General features: G+C 36.2%; 1 protein-coding gene across 4 annotated transcripts; it reads right to left on the bottom strand.

Moving 5' to 3' along the window:
• Positions 1-3,684: 3,684 nt before the first annotated feature.
• LOC104240339 (uncharacterized) lies at positions 3,685-14,482 on the bottom strand. 4 transcript variants are annotated; one of them, XM_009795170.2, is made up of 14 exons: positions 14,285-14,482; positions 13,304-13,402; positions 10,028-10,155; positions 9,774-9,927; positions 9,537-9,646; positions 8,606-8,689; positions 8,475-8,523; positions 8,272-8,363; positions 7,817-7,949; positions 7,395-7,474; positions 5,881-7,319; positions 5,608-5,721; positions 4,601-5,514; positions 3,685-4,424 (listed from the first exon to the last, which is right to left on the bottom strand). In XM_009795170.2, exons 2-13 carry the CDS (start codon positions 13,394-13,396, stop codon positions 4,835-4,837), a joined length of 3,156 nt encoding a protein of 1,051 aa, XP_009793472.1. In that variant the 5' UTR covers positions 13,397-13,402; positions 14,285-14,482; the 3' UTR covers positions 3,685-4,424; positions 4,601-4,834. The 4 variants fall into 4 exon arrangements, with proteins under 4 accessions (XP_009793472.1, XP_070024487.1, XP_009793470.1 ...); XM_070168386.1 differs by having other exon boundaries at positions 7,817-7,955; positions 13,304-13,409; positions 14,285-14,481; XM_009795168.2 differs by having other exon boundaries at positions 7,817-7,955; positions 14,285-14,479.
• Positions 14,483-19,092: the final 4,610 nt, after the last annotated feature.

Genomic DNA, 19,092 nt, shown 5'->3' on the forward strand with positions numbered 1-19,092 from the left:
AATAAAGATTAAAGTCTTGTCCGTGAGCTCATTTAATTAACCACTTCTCCTTTCACTGAGCATAACTTTATTTCCCAAATCTTCATTATACATATATATATATATATATATATATTCTCTACCACTATGAATCAACAAAACATGTAAGATAGCAAAAAAAAACTTATCTCTTCTAACAATTGAAGTTGCTGGAAGTGAAGATGCAAATGTTTACTTCTATGATTTAACTCGGCCAAGGAATACATGTGTTAACAAGCTTCAGGTATAAATAAGCATTAAGCAAATTTGGTTCTCCAAACTTGTATCAATCTCCTCTCACAAGGAAAAAGCTTCAGATAATTTTGTCAATGGGTTTTGTGATTTGTTCTTTTAAGTCTTTTGGAAATCATTTATTCGCGTTAGATTCCGAGATTAACAAGAATTTTGTCCAAATTTAAAAGAAAATGAATTTGGAACCTCCATTTCAAGGTACGAGGGGAAGAAGAAATGGAAGGGAAGATGGCGAGGTGGCATCCACCTCACCCAAATGCCAGACCATGTAGGATTTGTATTGCTATGGTGAAGCACCGTTAAAAATAAGGGTATTTTTGATTACTTTGCTAACAAAAATAAGTATTAAGCAAATTTGGTTCTCCAAACTTGTATCAATCTCCTCTCACAAGGAAAAAGCTTCAGATAATTTTGTCAATGGGTTTTGTGATTTGTTCTTTTAAGTCTTTTGGAAATCATTTATTCGCGTTAGATTCCGAGATTAACAAGAATTTTGTCCAAATTTAAAAGAAAATGAATTTGGAACCTCCATTTCAAGGTACGAGGGGAAGAAGAAATGGAAGGGAAGATGGCGAGGTGGCATCCACCTCACCCAAATGCCAGACCATGTAGGATTTGGATTGCTATGGTGAAGCACCGTTAAAAATAAGGGTATTTTTGGTTACTTTGCTAACGGATGGGGTAGATTTAGACCGATAGTATAACGGAGGACATACAATTTTTAATAGTACAGGGGTATAGCTAGCCCTTTTCCCTAACAAAAAACTCAATAATTTTAAGTGGAGTATGGGGGGGTAGTATGTACGCAGGTCTTATCCCTATTCTAGAAGGATAAAGAAGTTGTTTCCAGCATACCTTTGGATAAAGAAATAAGAAACAAAGCAGTGGCAACAAGCAGTAACAACAACAAGATATTATGAAAACTAAAGTCAAAGGTAGCAATTAGACTGTAAGTAGTATAACAATCTAAGAATCAAAATATACCATACTAACACTAATTATACTGGCAAGGGAATGAAAAGGAGAATCGTTCGATTACCTACTAACCAGTTATCCTAATCATTGACCTACATACCCTTCTATCAAGGGTTATATCCTCGGTAAGCTGAAGATGCGCTATGTCCTACCTAATCACTCCTCCCTAATACTTCTTAGGTCTCCCCTCCTACCACCAAGGACAACCTTTCACTCCTCCTAACTAGGCAATTTGTGTTTCTCCTCTTCACATGTCCAAACCATCTCAGTCTCGCCTCCCGCATCTTATCCTCCAGGGGGGCCACTCCCACTTTTTTCGAATATATTCATTCCTAATTTTATCTAACCTGGTATGCCCGCACATCCATCTCAACATTTTCATTTCAGATACTTTCATCTTCTGGACACGAGAGATCTTGATGGGCCAACACTCTACTACATATAACATAGTTGGTCTAACCACCACCTAATAGAACTTACCTTTAAGTTTTAGTGGCACATTCTTATGGCATAAGACACCGGATGCGAGCTTTCATTTCATCCACCTACTCTAATACCATGTGAGATATACTCATCAATCTCCCCAGTTTCTTATATGATTGATCCAAGGTACTTGAAGCTCTCTTTATTGGGGATGACTTGTGTACAAGCTTCATATCCATATCCGTTTTCTGGTATGTTGTTGAACTTGCACTCCAAATATTTGTATTGGTTCTACTTAACTTAAAACCTTTAGATTATAGGGTCTGTCTCCACACCTCTAGCCTCTCGTTAACATTGCATCGCGTTATGACAATCATATGTCATCTGCAAAGAACTACACCATGGCACCTCCCCTTGAATGTATTGCATCAGTGCATCCATCACCAAGAGAGAGAGAAAAATGGACTAAGGGTTCATCCTCGATGCAATCCCATCACAACCAAAAATGTTCTAACTCCCCATCGATTGTTCTTACTTAGGTCTTAGCTCCATCATACATGTCCTTAATCACCTTAATGTAAGCTACCAGCACACTTTTAGCCTCCAAACACTTCCATAGAACCTCTCTTAGGACATTGTCGTACGCTTTCTCCGAGTCAATGAACACCATATGTAAGTCGTTCTTCATCTCCCTATACTTTTTTGCCAATCTCCTTACAAGGTGAATGGATTCTGTAATCGAACGATCCGGCAATGAATCCGAACTGGTTCTCCAAAATAGACACAATCTTCCTCACCCTCACTTCCACTACCACCTCCCAAACTTTCATAGTATGGCTAAGCAGTTTGATACCTCTATGGTTGTTGCAATTCTGGATACCACTCTTGTTCTTGTACCATGGACTCATCGTACTCTACCTCCATTCTTCGGTCATCCTCTTCGTCCTAAAAATAATATTAAACAACCCAGTGAGTCATTACAAGTATGCCTTACCCATGTTCCTCCATAACTCCACAGGGATCTCATCTGGCACAGTCGCTCTACCCTTGCTCATCTTGCGCATAGCCCTCACGACCTTCTCAACTCTTATGTACCTACAATACCCAAAATTACAATAACTCTCGGAGTACTCCAAATCACCCAGCACAATATCCATATCCTTATTCCCCTCTTCATTCAAGAGTCTATGAAAGCATGTTTGTCATATTTCCCTAACATGTGCCTTTCCCATCAAAACTTTACTTTCATCATCCTTGATGCACTTCAACTTATCCAGATCAAGGGTCTTCCTTTCTTCATCTTGGCTAACTTGTACAACTTCTTGTTCCCCGTCTTTGACCCCAAGTTCTTCATACAAATGTCCAAACACCTCCCTATACCACTCCATGTTCTTCCTTTTCTTCTCCTCGTCTATGTTCTGCACTAGCTTCAAATACGCCGCTTTGTTGGCTTCCACTTTTCCTTGGACCTCCTCAGTCCATCACCAGTTCCCTATGTGGCCGCTAGTTACCCTTCAACACCCCCTAACACCTCTCTCGCAACTTTTCTAATACAATTTGATATCATAGTTCACATACCACTGACGTTCCCACTGCTTACTCGTAAACTTTCCACTTTTTTCGGAGTAAAATTAACGCCTAAACAACTTTAAAAAAACCCTTTCTAACTTCAACAAAAAATATACTTGAACGATCTAATGAACTTCTAACTCTTTTAAATGAAAAATGTGAAGGTTTTTGAACAGAATACTTAGGCTCAACCTGCTTAAGGTTTTCTTTTTTAATACTCCCTCCGCTCCAATTTATGTGAACCTGTTTGACCGGACAGAGTTTAAAAAAAATAAAGACTTTTGGAATATGGTTCTAAACAAGTCAAAAAGGGATCAAGAGTATTTGTGTAGTTATAAAAGCTTTTTATTAAGGGTAAAATTGTAAGTTTAAACTAAATTGTTACCAAATTTAGAAAGTGATCATTCTTTTTTGCACGGACCAAAAAGGAAATAAGTTCACATAAACTAGAACCGAAAGAGTTGCATAATTAGTTACGAAATGTAGAAGGCTTACAGTTAAAGTGTAGCAGGCATGGATTCTCCATGTATTGATTGTATTCCCAATCCTTGAAGACCCAACTACCTACCTCAGTTCTTTTCAGTACATAACTCAGCACACTCGGAAAACAAACAAGAAACAAAAAGCAAGGCCTGTCACAAGATAGATCATACATTCCTCCTTCAGTCTTTAGAACCTCCAAAGACGACAGCAAAAAGGTGCAAAACCAAACTCCCGCCCATCTTTCAACTTGGGGAACACACAGGCAAAAATTATGCAAGTACCTGACTGACCTAAGACAGATCAATTTTGACAAGTTGTAACAAAAGTGCCTTAGTTTCCTTTCGTAAATGATATTGGGAAGAATAAGCAGCTTATTCCCCATCTTCAACAAACAACGAAACATTTATCTGGTCACTGCAATAGTAATCTTGTCCACCTCATAGTTGAAATCCGTTCCCAAAATAGAGGCGAAAGAGCAATATAAAACAGATTTCAACTTATTCAACTCATCCCAATTTTACTTACAATCCCGCAAACAAGCTACAGTATTATTGTTCTTGACAAAAATGAGCTGTGTTCCTTCAATAATATAACCTGATTCTCCACCCACATCCAAGAACACTGACAGGAGAATCATCTGCAGAACCAGTCAAGCATGACGCTCCATCTAAACCACCATGTTGAGCATCGACCTCAGCTTTCAACTGGAAAAATCATAAACCAAAAGCAGAAATCAATGTATATGGAAACACATAATTAAACAGGAACAAACTCGTCAAAATGTCAAAAAGTAATAGCTCTGGGCCATTGCAACCTCACACTTACTTTGGTCACAAGACACTAAAGAAGAGTTTGTAAACTTTGGTTGGGAATTGCTAACCTGTTGGTTTATGGATACCCTATTTAAGGGGGTTTGTTCCTTCACCAATCTGAAAGCCAGCTTCATGCAGACAGTCATGAGTCAGCCTCGCCTTACCAGGAGTGACTCCGTTGTTTCCTCACGTCTTCTTAGCCATTTGAGCATCTCGAGATCAAATCAGTTAGTCACATATGATCATTCTGATATGTAGATTCTTTGATAACTACTCAGCTCAATAAAACCTCTGATCCACAATTACATCCCAAATGTTCTATTATACAAAGTGCCAGAATTGGGCATATGGAACTTTGGGTCCTCATATCCAGTAAAGAACTTGTTAAGGCCCACATTTTCGGTTCGGAGGAGTTCCGCTACACCCGAATTATTTCCACTCTGAACCCCATTCCAGCCATCCCAGTGACCATTTGACATGACAGAGTTCATGGTCTGGGGATGACTCAGCTGTGAAAAAGGAGGTTGATTGTTGGACAGAGCTTGCTCCAGAACCCTGGAAGAAATTCCATCAAATGATGATTGATTGCTGGGCATAGTTTTCTCCATAACCCTGGGAGAAATTCCATCAAATGGGAATTGATTGCTGGCCAGAGTTTGCTCCACAACCCTGGAAGAAATTCCATATGCATCACTGTATGGAGAAAAATTGTCCCCCATATCAGCAAACCTCTTGTTCTGTTGCGGAGTTAGAGATCTTTGCATCAGTAATTGAAGCCTTCTCTCATTTTCTAAAGTGCTTAACTGTGGAGAAAAACCTGAAGACATGTCCAAGCTTGAGAGATCAAAGCCACTAGGAATCCTCCCTTTACCAACTGCCAGAATTGCAGGATCCATAAACTCAATGTCCCCATTACTCACATTTCCAACTGGCGGAGCCTGATATTGATTGTGCAACGAGGATGTATCAAGCAAGTGACTCCCTGCAAAATGTAATGATTTGACATAAACCATCAAAATATACATATATTATGTAAACAAAGTAGAAAAAACAAAAGGCCTTTGTAATAACAGACCATGGAGAGAGTCAAAATTATGTTCCATTCTCTCATAATGAGAAGTAAATCCCGGGGGTGGTGCTCTGTTTGGTGCTGAAAACCCTGGAGGCGCTGACATCTGAGGTCTGGACACTGTTATAAAATTCACCAGAAAAAAATTAAACCAGAGGCACTCAGACTTTTCTTTTTCTTTTTTCTTCCTTTTTCTTCAACTACACTTTGACTGAAACTTGAAACACTATAAGACGCAGTTACGGGAGAAGGAACCACAAAGACGAGCCAGGAACTGACCTGATAGCTTGTTAGAAGAGAGATGAGAAAAGCTGTTGCCATAACCAACTGATTCCTCATTATTCGCGACAGAGAAACCATTACGAGTACCAATATTTTCAAGTTGATAACTTCTGCTATTAGAAAAATCATGACCATGAGCAAAATGACTAAAATTTTGTTCAATGTAACTTAGAGACGGTTGACAATCAGCTGATGGGCTGGCAGGTTCTTCTTCTCTTGCAAAAGAGAACCTCGATTGGTTACTCGTTAATTTTCTTGAGCTTGACACTCTAAGAGACCCTTGTTGGTTATCAGTTTCTCCCAACAACTTAGCAAGGTTCTGAGGGGAAGTTAATGACGCATTCCAAGGATCAAAATCCAGAGACAAAATATTAGATATTATACTGCTCTCTCCATTATCAACCTTAGTACTATAGATCTCGCTAGGAGCTTCACCTTCAAACTTTTCCACATGCATCCTCTTACCCTCGTTAGGCAACGGATAATAACTTCCATTGATAGTTCGCAAATCAGCCACACAATTTGATAGATTGCCCAGGTATCCATTAGTCGATGATTCAATAGTAGACGCCTGAGATACTGAATAAGTTCTCCTGTATAACTGCATATTGGCCTTCTTGACAGGTCCACCACCATTAGTCAGCTGAGGAGAATAACCACTAGGCTGCGCTGGAGAGCGTAAAGAGAGGGAAAGATTTGGCGAATAGACTTTCTCGATAATTACTTCCGGATCCCTATGTCTCTGTTCATTAAAGGATAGCAAATCATCCTCCATTTCAGGAGTAGCAACTTGTATAACTTTAGTATGCGCATCAAATCTCAAATCAGATTTTTCTTTTGAGATACAAATCTCATCTGCAGAAACCACAGATTCCCCAGTCATTTCAGATGGCAAGGGCTCCCTACATTGCTCAATGTAGCTGCGCTGTGATTTTTTATGTCTATCAATGCTCAACGACGACATATCAGAGCATATATTCTGGATCTTAATATCTGTGGTATCATTGGAATCTTTTGCAAAACCAGGTCCATTAGACATTACAGAAATATCAAAGGCTTTTGTGGTACTGTTTGGCATTATATGTTTATGTTTGTCCTTTAATGACGGAACATTATGTAACTGAGTGTTTATAGATGACGAAGCAGGAGGTACCAGAAGAGAGAGGTTCTCAGAAGTATAGGTTCGAGGATCTGCTCCTGCGTACTGCTTAACAGGTTCTAAAGTCTCTATGTTCCCTTTCTCTTCAGTAGTTCCATTTTCTAAAGTATGAACTGCTTCTTTTCCTGCATGAGCAGGCAGTAAAGAAACCTGACTTGTGCTTCCAACAGCTGTAGAAAACGCTGCTGGATTACATGTCTCCGGCTTCTTATTAAGAGGTCCATTATAACATGGTACACTGGCAGGTGGCCGCTGATTATTTGATGCACGTGTTCCCCTAGTAAACAAGATAAATATTAACAAATAGCACCACATACAAATGATAATAAAAGTAGATCTGCTTAGTGCATACCATAAAGCTCCAGCAGGAAGAGCAGCGGATCTACCAGAGCTACTATTTGGTGGTGAGCCTCTAACATTGGGTACTGAATTCTGCATGGTAGATGACACTAAAAAATTTCACACTTGCGACTGAAACATTGGCATAATGCTGAAAAATTTTCTAGCAGTGGTAAATTTGTTCAAACTTCAAATATAAGCATATATGAACGCAAATCACAATCATCCAATATAACCACAAAAAGAAAGAAATGTCTGAATTTTAACTTTTAAGACCACAAAAGAGCACAATGTCCAGCCTTCTCAGCCAATTGACTCCTCCCCCCTTCAACCCCACAACAGAAAACTATCTTTTTCCCTTCCTAAAACCGAGGAAGGGAAGAGAAGCATAAGAAGAGAATAAGAAGGTAAGCAAATGGAACGAGAAAATCTTACAGTAGCAGCATTTTTACTAATAGGTTTCCCTGAAGCAGCAGAGCTGTGACTGCAGTACTCCTCTGCTGGGGATGGTAACATACTCCCTGATCGCTGTTGCGTACTATTAATGGCCCCAGCAATTTGTTGAACTCTACTCCTTCAAAATAACTATGCACGTTAATTAGCTATCCAGTAAACATTTGCATGAATAGGACAGAGACGCAGGAAAATAAGTTCAGTCTTCTGATAATGGCATAGCTATAAGTAATTTATTAAAGACCAACTGAAATACAAATGTTTCGAATAGTTTATTGTGCAGACTTAAGCTGGACGTCTCCTCCGAAAAGCCAGGAAATGAACCTACTAATTGATGTTCTATTAAAAAATGCTATATACTACTTGGCAGCTATTCCATCACTCATAAACTGCAGTTAGATGAGCCAAAAGCATAATCAGCTGAATAATCCCAATACCTTGTGTAAGCAGATATGACTTCGTCTTTAGTAAAGCTATCCTCTTGTGACCCAATCTCGTGCAAGTATAAACAATCAGGATTGATACAGGGCTGAACCAAGAGACAACTAATCTTCGATTACATTATGATATTCATCGATAGAAGGATCAAATGCAAATTTCTAGTCAGTGATTTATTCCAAATTATAATTCAAACTCATACCACATTTCTCAACCAAGCGTGACAGTATTTTGTGGTTCCAAAGCAAGCTCTGCAAACAAGGAATTTAAATTGTTTAATGCAAACATCAGAATTAACGGTAGCTGCATATATAAACCAATCATTGCACTTACCTTAGAGGCCTACCATCTAAAACAAACCCATGTACAGACTGAATACACAGAATTGCTTCCTCCTCCTTTGAATAGGTAATATATCTGTACAGAACATTTCAACACTAGTTAACTTTTCTTTTTTTTTTTGGTGTTGGTGTTGTGATTGAAAGACTACATATGAATTGAGGATCTCAAACAGCAAACACAAAATATGATGAGAACACAACAAAGGGATAAGGGGGCTTCATGATTGTAGAAAGAGCAGGGGATGAATGAAGTGTCACTGGATCAAAAATTCAACAATGGAACTAGTGAGATTTTGGTTGGATGTTCCGTGGACACACTACTCTTAAATACATGTTCCTGCAGCTTCCAGTATTTTCAACAATAAGAATTTTCGGAGGCAGAAGAGCTATAAGGAATCAACACATGCAATGTGTCGTGTCAAATTTGTCTTAGCACAAATAGGAGCTAACCAAGGCAGCAAAATTTATTTTTTATAACGTTTATCGATGGGATGAAGCATACAAGGTGTTTGCCAAAGTAGAGAAACTTTATTAGAAAAAGTGATTCTCTACCAGGAGCATATAGAAAACATTGAAGACTGAGAAACAAGGAAGAGGCTCAAACAACAGGTTGTCATCCAACCAAATGACTGTTCACAATGATCCTTTTTCCTCCAAAGCACCAGGGAAAGGAAAAAATAAAACACAGGGTATAGAGGCTTGGTAAATCATTGGAGGCCTTGACCTTGTACCATTTTTTCACATCTTATTTTTGCAGCAATATGAAGGAACTTGCACTGACAGATGTCAAAAGATATAAAGACCTAGATAATATTTGATAACTCGGACAACTGTGTGAGACATAAGAAATTTTGAGACATATTACAATTGTCAATTGTCAATTTTCAAGCAGCCAGGTAACTCATATCAGGAACGAAACTTACACACTACAAGTATTATTTGCAAATTGTTGAATAGCACCAGCAGCTGTACGAGACATAGACACCTTCAGAACCTTCCCATACTTCGAAAAATACTCTTTCTGCTGTAGAAGCTGCTTTTGAGAAACACAAAAAAAAAAGTGAGGAAAAACAGGGAGATTCAATGGGAGATAATTAAGTGCATTTTTTTCTTTTCTATTCTTGAGAGGTGCTGATGATTTCACAACAAACGGTACATACATCTTCATCAGCTAGACTGAGAGGCAACCCCATAACATAAACAAGATTTCTTTGAACGACTCGCACATTGCTGAGTTGCTTCCTAGAATCTGCTGTTTTACTTTTTCCCTTGCGAGACGACAATCTTTTTTCAGTGCTCATCTCAGCCACTACCCTGTGGTCAACACCAAAGATTATCAATAATGCAGAAAATGTAGATTTGTATGCTCTATGATAGAGATTGTCTTAAGATGCAAAATAGTTCATGTCATTACTTATCACATTTAGCTGCCATGCCAACAATCTTTTCCTTGTTATAAGGAGTGCGACATGCTGGACACCGCCCATCTGTATTATCCTTCTCAGCCATATCCATAATGTGATGCCAGCACCAGACACATATCTGTCAGAAATATGTATCAAATGTTAAAACCTACATCTACTAATAAATTCGCCATTGGAGTAAAGGTCACATGTGAAAGAAAATACAGCTCTGCCTCAATCCCAAGTTGGGGTCGGCCATATGAATCCTCACTAATTATGTCGCCTATTAATCTCATTTCAAATTAACATAATACAACAAATCTCTATCCTCACAAAGTAGGGATAAGGACTGCGTACACACTATCCTCCCCAGACCCCACAGTGTAGGATAATATTGGGTATGTTGTTATACAACAAATCTCAAACCAATTTAGTAACAGAAGAAAAATAAATAAAAAGAACAAGAAGTTTTCTATATTTCATACTGGCATATAAATCTGACATGACTAAAAGACTCATAGAAAGCATAGAGCATAAATTAGACGTACTAACATGACAAACGTATTCCCAATTAACTAGTATTGCCTATAAAGATCTTTTACTTCCATTGTGCACTATTTTTTGCTAGGTCTCCATGGATACATGAGATTGTAGGTCTTTCGAGACAACTTCCTTCCATGTGATTTTAGGTCTACTCCGTCCCTTTTTTAACACTGCCACTCACCATGGTTTCACTCTCGGTCCAGTGCATCTGGAGGTCGGCGCAGTATCCACATCTCTCGCAATACTCATTTTGTGCATAAGTTAGATTTTAGTGTCTCACCATTCACTCCCGTATATTCCCTCCGTTTCAAACAAAAATGAAACTTTTACTATTTGGGAAGTCAAACAAGGTTTTGTTTGACCATATTTTTTGCAAATAGTTTTCAAATATTTTGAATTATTAACTAATGTGAATATTTTGAATTGTTAACTAATGTGACTTGTAGTACTTTTTATGTAGATTTTAAGTATGTAAAATTTATTTCAAAAAATTAAATAGTCTATGTCCGAATTCAGAACTAAAATTAGTCAATTTGACTCTTGTAACCCGAATCGAGGGTCTATCGGAAACAGCCCGTTGCGTACTCCCCAAACCTCACTTGTGGGAATCCGAGTCGAGGGTCTATCGGACTAGTCAAGATGAAAGTAGCAAAAATGAGGATGCTTAGGTGGATGAGTGGGGCATACTAGGAGAGATAAAATTAGGAATGAAGATATATAGTACAAGGTGGGAGTGGCCTTCGTAGTGGACAAGATGCAGGAAGCGAGACTGAGATGGCTCAGAGATGTGAAGAGGAGGAGCACAAATGCTCCAATGACGAGGTGCGAGAGATTGACAGTGCTAGATCTAAGGAGAGGTAGAGGTAGACCGAGAAAAAATTGGGGAGAGATGATTAGAAAGGACATGGAACATCTTCAGCTCACCGAGGACATGACCCTAGTGGAGCATGAAGGTTGAGGATTAAGGTAGAAGGTTAGTAGATAATCGAACGATTTCTCTCTTTTCAGTGGGGGAGCATAATTCTAGTTTAGGACACCTTATCTGTCTTCTTCTTATTATTATTATTATAATGGAACAATTTCTCTCTTTTCAATGGGGGAGCATAATTTTAGTTTAGGGCTATTAACAACTTATTCTTCAATTTTATGACTACTATTTTTTTAGTTTGGTTATCTTTACTATTTTTGCTGTCAACACTTTTTTTCTTCTGTATTTTCATCTTAGCTTTTTCACTCTTATATTTTCAAACCTATTTTTTAAAACGCTTTTCTTGAGTCGATGGCATATTGGAAACAACTTTTGTACCACACACAAGGTAGAGGTAAGGTGTGTGCCTATACTCCCCAACCCTCATTTGTTGGATAACACTGGGTTTGTTGTATGTTGTTGTATCCATAATAATAATAGCATTTCAAATAAATTGGGAAATAATTTGGGAAATGAATAGTTAATGATAAGGATAAAACAGAAAAAAAAACTATCTTTCTCTTGCTTTGCTAAAATGGACAAGTAAAAGTAAAAATGAATTGTTAGTGTAGTGAACAAGTAATGTGAACGAAGGGAATATTAGATTTTAAATGTGTCAACTGGAAAATATGAATCAGGAAACTCGAAAACTAAAAAAGGGAAGAAAGAGAAGAACTAAAACTTCAATACAATCTCAAAGAGGTGGTCTTGATAAATCTTATACTCCCTCCCTTTCAATTTAGATGTTGTAATCTGACTTGGCACAAAGCTTAAGAAAAATATGAAGACTATTGAAATATGTGGTCATAAAATCTTAAGGGGCAAAAGCTTTATGGGGCCATGCCATTTTTGTGTCTATAAAAACTTCTCACTAAGGGTAAAGGGGGTGAAATAAAAAGTGTAAAGTCAAATAATTTCTAAATATAGCAATGTGTCATTCTTTTCTGAACGGACTAATAAGGAAAGTGTGTCATTTAAATTGAAACATAGAGAGTAACAAACATCAAAATCTAAATCAAAAAAATATAGAAGAGTGTTCTTTAAATGAACAAATCCTTATCCTTATCCAGATGATAATGAAATCAAAGAAGAGATTTTACTTGGGAATAAATTCAGTTTGCAAGTTGGCATTTGTCTATGAAATTGAGAATAAAAAATTTGAACTTGAAGAACCTATGATTTAAAGGCGTATCTGAAATAAAATTTTAAAATCTTCAACTTCCACTCTCAAGTCTTCAAACTTTGACAACCTTCCTTCAAACAACTACAGCTATCCAAACACAATTTGATCAATTTCAAAGCATGTTTCTTTAGCAAAATCTTTTTCCCTGTCCAAATAGGCCCTTAAGCAATTCATGAATTCAGCCACCCAAATTCTCCACCCAGGTATTCGGAGATAACAAATTTGGAGTTGCAAATAAAGCAAATTAATGGACATGTATAAGGGTACATCATGACAGGCAGCTTAGGTATACATATTCCATTGCTGGCACAGTTTACAATAATGCAACCACAGTATACATACTAGTTAAGGTTTGAGGTTCAAGAATTTTAAGTTTAAGAGCAAGTTCAACGGAAACAACATGGTTTTGAACTGCTCATGCAGACCTTCCAGATATCAAAAACCTAACCCCTCAGATGCTTTAACCCCAAACTATATTCAGCTGAGCAATTATCGTCTTATTGATGACCCACTTCTGAAGAATACATTCAAAAAGGATAGATTCTAGCGTAAGAACTTTCTAAACAAATAGAAGGGGAAACAGCATCTACAAACCTCATATCCGCACTTGCAAGGCTTCAACTGCTGATCTGTCAAGTCCATCTCCTCAGCACAGAGAGGACATGCCTTATCTCCCTGGTCGCTCATTGTTGCCTTAAAACTCGAATAGAATACAAATGCCATAATTAACTCCAATCAGAAATATATTTCAACCACACAATCAATTCACCCGAAAATATACTTCTGTTAACAAGATGCTTATAACTAATTCCCAAGCCACAAAATCATTCATTCACCAAACAGTGTCTATAGTGACTTGCAACTTCCGACTAATGATTTCAACCCCACATTATGAGAAACTCAAGTAAAAAGCCTCCTACATTAATTACAGTTTGACAGAATTCACACCAAAAAAAAAACTACAATCATCAACCGGAAAAAAATAACAAAAAACTACAATAAAAAAATAACAAACAACTACATAGAGATCTTATATGTGTTCGTCCTAAATTGTTTGCCACTATCACTATTTGGAGTGTCAAGCATTTTTTTCGTACAATGCCCATTTTCAAACGTTTCTAGGTTTTCTCAGTAAAAAAAAAAATTATGCTAAATTTAAAAAAATATGCACATTTACTTTCAAAATAAAAATTAAGAAATCCATGTCAAATTCACACCGAAATCCAAAGTCAAAACTCATCAACTCAAAAGCTCAATCCATTTGTTCCATTAATCAAACACATCGATCCAATACAACAATATACACTCTGATAACACAGCGAGCTAGTAAAAAAGAATAAGATTTATCTAAAATCTCCCAAAAATATCAAATAAAATAAAACAAAAAGAACTTTATCTATCAGACTCAAATCAAAAACTCCTAAATCAAAATTTTATAAATAAAATCATCCAATCAGTTCAAAACTCAATACATAACAAGCAAACAGTGCTAAATCTTAACAAAAATCAGAAAAAAAAAGAGGCGATTAATAAAATTAAAGACCTAAGAAGTTAGAGTTTAAGGATTGGACTCACAAGTGATGAGTGGATCGAAGAAGAGGAAATTGTAGAGAGGATGAGACTCGAAGAAGGTAGAGAGAGAAAGACAGAGAGAACCAACCACACAGAGGCTTATGAAGAGAGAGAAAGTGCGAGAGGTCGGCTTTTGTGTGATTGGATGTTTTCTTATGCTGCTGATTGCGGGTTCCGGTTCGGTTCGCGTATCGAATTAAATTACGGGTTTCGGGTCGGATACCGAATGAACACCAGTTCGGATTGTGATATCCGAATTCGTCATGCTCCTCCCTCCCACGTCGACCGTCGTTGCTTGCATTTGTTCGTGGAAATTTTTTGAAAGTGAAGAAAGAGTTCTCCTAAAGGCGCTTATCTAAAACTTTTTCGTTAAATTTTGCAAAAAAAAAAATGTCAAAAATGATTTTTTTAATCTGGTAATTTAATTGCATTTTTCAGAATAAATTTCTCACAACTCTTCAAGCTAGGACGAGTAAGATTTTACATGTTTACTTCATTGAACGAGATCTCGCACTAATATGACGTACTATAAAATATAATAATACATATTACATAAATTCAGCAAAACCTAAAAGAATCACAAGTAAATTTTAGATTCAAAAATTGGAAAAATGCTTATGTGAGTACACATGGATTAAGTCCCACAAAGACTTGTGCAAAGAAATGTGTCGTAGTTTTTACTATTTAAATTATTTTGATCAAGCATTTTCGTTTTCAAAAACTCCATTCCAGTAATACGAGAAAAACTTGAATGACATACTATAGTCTAGAATTTTAAAAAATATCATGCAGAAAAAAAAATGAATGATGTTTTTACTGATAATAGCTTTTTAAGTCAATAATTATGTAAGAGCCTGTTTGGATTAGCTGATTTGAAGTAGCTGATAAGCATTAGCTGTTGAAAAGCACTTGTAAGTGCTGAAACTGTTTTAATAAATAAGCAGCTACATATTTGGATACAAGTGCTGAAATTGATAATAAGTTGCTGCAATATTTGATAAAAAAAAAGTGCTGATAAGCTCTTTTTATGTTAAAATGAATTAAATAACCTTAGAACTGTTTACACTTATAAGGGCGCAATTTCTTCAAAATTTTAGATTTCAGATCGATTCAAATACAAAATATTTTATTTGTCATTTTATTTTAAATACAACTGTGCTTAGATAAGATAATTTTTATGATAAGCATATAATCATAAGTTATAATAATTAATAAATTGACAAAAGTTTCTCAGTAAAAAATAAACCTAAATAGGACAAATTATTTGAAGAGAAACAAACATTGTCTTCATCACCACAACACTTAGAAAGCAATACACCAAAAATTTGATATGTCCTCATTTATTACATACAGTTCAAAAGTATAAATATTAATACACAATCATATAGAAATAAATATGCAAAGGAATATAGAATTTGTTTATCTTAAATAGTCAATGAGAATTGCAGGCTTGAAGAGGTGGGGAGGGGGTGAGGGGAAGGGGGTTTAGGTTGAATACTTGAGGCAGTGAGTATTGATGTAGGAGTTTTGTTCTAAAAAGGAATATTTTAAGGATAAAATAGTAAAAAATTTGGTCAAACTTAAAGTGCTTATAAGTTAAAAATTCATAAGCTGAGGGTGACTAGCTTATGACTTTTGGCTTATTTTTTACTTATAAGCACTTGGCTTATAAGCACTTTTAACTTTACCAAACGTGTTGATAAACCGAAAAGTGCTTATAAGCTAGTCAACCAGCTTATAAGCTTAGTCAAACACCCTCTAACTTTTAACATTAGTTGTATTGGAAATAATGTTTTCTTTTTCAGTCAAGGCCTCGTGAGTCTAATTGGCAATTTGAATTTAATTCATATTATAAAATGGGGCAAATGAATGTTTCAATCTGATATAGATCGGGTGAATTAGAATGAACGTTTCAATCTGATATAGATTGGGAGAATTAGAACTTGATTCAAAATTGTTTTAGAAAATGATAGATATAACCTCTGTATTAAAGAACTTGTCATAAAAAAAGACTTTGATGGAATATATATATATATATATATATATATATATATATATATATATATATATATATATATATATATATACTATATTAAAAGCACGAAGCTCATTAGCGAAATATTGTCCGTCTTTTTTATCCGTTAAAAATAATTTTTAAAATTCATATTAGATAAAATTGTAATTTGATAAGTCTTTCCTAAAATTTAGGAGTTCAAAAGCAACTAAAATATTAATTATTATATCTTTTTTTATTTAATATGTTCGTCTCCTTGAGCCGAGGGTCTTTCAGAAACAGACTCTCTACTATTTTGGAATAGAAGTAAGGTCTGCATACTCACTACCCTCTTCATACCCCGCTTTTAGGATCACACTAAGTTGTTGTTGTTGTTGTATCTTTCTTTATTTAAATTATGTAAAAAGTCCTAAAATTTAGCAATTTAGAAATCGGAATCGATTAAGATTTTAACTTACCTAAGTCCTTTCCTTAATTGAACACGTCCATGTTAATTTTTTAATATTAGGGCCTTACAGATATTTTATTTATTAAATCCTTTTTATTTTAATTAGTAGGAAATTAACAAATAAATAAAATTAGTCAAAAACTGGGGGAAGGAACAAAGGGAACATGAACTTACCATAAAATAAGATAAGACGAGAACGAATGTATCGACCCAGCCGGTCGTTTTCAGTATTTTAGTCTTGTTCTCCTATTTATTGCCTCCTTTATGTTATATTGTAGTTATGTGACTTGTTGGGGTGGTTAGTTTAGTTTTTGGTGAGTTTCGAATTGAATTGGGACACTTAGTTCAAAAGTTGGAGGCTTAATTTAAAAGAGGTGACCGGAGTTTGACTTTTGTATAGACGACTCTGGAATGGAGTTTTGACGATTTCAATAGCTTCATATGGTGAATCTGAACTTAGGAGCGTGTTTGAATATTGATTTGGAGGTTCGTAGGCTGTCTTGGCTTGAATTGTAGAAAGTTAGAAAGTTGATGGTTTGGAAGGTTTAGAAGTTTGACCAAGAGTTAACTTTATTGATATCTGAGTTGGATTCTGATTTTAGAAGTTGAAATAGGTCTGTTTTATCATTTACGACTTGTGTGCAAAATTTGAGGTCAATCAGAGTTGATTTGGTATGAATCGACGTTAGTTTTGGAAGTTGAATGTTCGTGCATTAAATATGTTTGATTTGGGTTGTGATTCATTAATTTGATATTGTTTGATGTGATTTTAGGCCTCGAGTATGTTCGTTATGTATTTTGAAACTTGATAGTATGTTCAGATGGTGTCCAAGGCCCCGAGTGTGAATCGGATTGAAATCATGTTCATTTTGGACTTAGTTGATTGTTGAAGCACTGCTGAGTCTGGTGCAATCGCACCTATGCACTTTGGGCCATAGGTGCGGCACCGCAGAAGAGGCCTCAGAGCCGCAGAAGCGAGACTTGGCCTAGTGCATAGGTTGCACGGGTGCGGAAGAAGATACGCAGATGCACATCCACAAAAGCGGGAGTCTCATCACAGATGTGGAATTTGGGCTTTTAGTGTTGAACCGCGAAAGCGGACACTGGTCCACAGAAGTAGGCTCGTAGAAGCGTCTTTTGTTCGTCGAAGCGGAAGTCCCTGGGCATAATGAAAAAGCCGCACCTGCGATGGATTTTCCGTAGGTGCGGGACCACAGAGGTGGTTGTTGGACCACAGATGCGAAATCACTGGGCCGAAAAGGGGCAGATCGAGGTTTCTAATCCATTTTTCATCTTTTGAGTTAGAGACATCGGTTTTGGGCGATTTTGGAAGAGATTTTCAAGGTGATCTGGGTAAGTGAGTTTGACTCGGATTTGACTATTATACATGAATCAATCATTATTTTTATCATTTAATTAGTGTTTTGAGTTGGAAAAATTGAGAAATTTTGTGAAAACTTTCTAAGCTATAATTTGAGGATTTGAAGGTCGATTTGAGCTCGGAATTGAATAATTTTGGTATGGATGGACTCGTTATTGAATGGGTATTCGGATTTTATAAGTTTGGTCAGGTTCCGAAATGCGGGTATGGGATTGACTTTTATAAATTAAATATTTGACACAATCACGTTAGAACAAACTTATTTTTCATGGCAGAAAATAAAAATATTTAAGAATATAAAATAGAGAAAAAAATAATTAGCAAGAGTCAACAAATTAAAATTCAAATGCAAAATGTCAAATCTAATTTTTTATCCTTTGAAAAACAGAATGCATAGTACGATTTTTTTATCCTTTAGAATGATTAATGATACAATTGAATTGCAGGTAAATTTTTAAAAATTTATGATGAGCTAATATTATGAATTTGAATAACAAAAAATAAGTTATTATATTTAATATTGAGAACTATGAGTGAAACAGTAGAATTAAAATACCTTTAGGGGTGAGAGCAAATAATTAAATCTTTAAATAAACTAACTAGCAAAAGAATTAAATTGATTCTTTTTCAAGTTCATCATGTCACACCTCCTTTTTGCGCGCCTACCCCAAAGGATAAATGTGTGAGGGAGTTTTTCCAATTTAAGTGACAATATTCGAAAATGAGATTATTTATTTATTTCAGAGTCGCCACTTGGGAAAGGTTTGGCTTTTGGTGTCCCAAGTCACCGGTTTATCTTGAATACCAAATCGAGGAAATTTTCGACTTTTCCAAATGAAGTCTGCGAACCAGAAATTCTAAGTAAGGAATTCTGTTGACCCGAGGGAAGGTGTTAGGCACCCTCGAATCCTGTGGTTCTAGCACGGTCGCTTAAATTGTTATAAGGGCTAAATATCTGATTTAATACG

This window comes from Nicotiana sylvestris, chromosome 2 (genome assembly GCF_000393655.2).
Source record: "Nicotiana sylvestris chromosome 2, ASM39365v2, whole genome shotgun sequence".
Classification (NCBI taxonomy): domain Eukaryota; kingdom Viridiplantae; phylum Streptophyta; class Magnoliopsida; order Solanales; family Solanaceae; genus Nicotiana; species Nicotiana sylvestris.

Coding starts and splice junctions, on each gene's coding strand:
- LOC104240339 (XM_070168386.1), bottom strand. CDS start 13,396: ATGAGCGACCAGGGAGATAAGGCATGTCCTCTCTGTGCTGAGGAGATG. Junction 7,956..8,271: donor GTCATATCTGCTTACACAAG/GTATTGGGATTA, acceptor GTTATTTTGAAG/GAGTAGAGTTCAACAAATTG. Junction 7,320..7,394: donor CTTCCTGCTGGAGCTTTATG/GTATGCACTAAG, acceptor CTTGTTTACTAG/GGGAACACGTGCATCAAATA.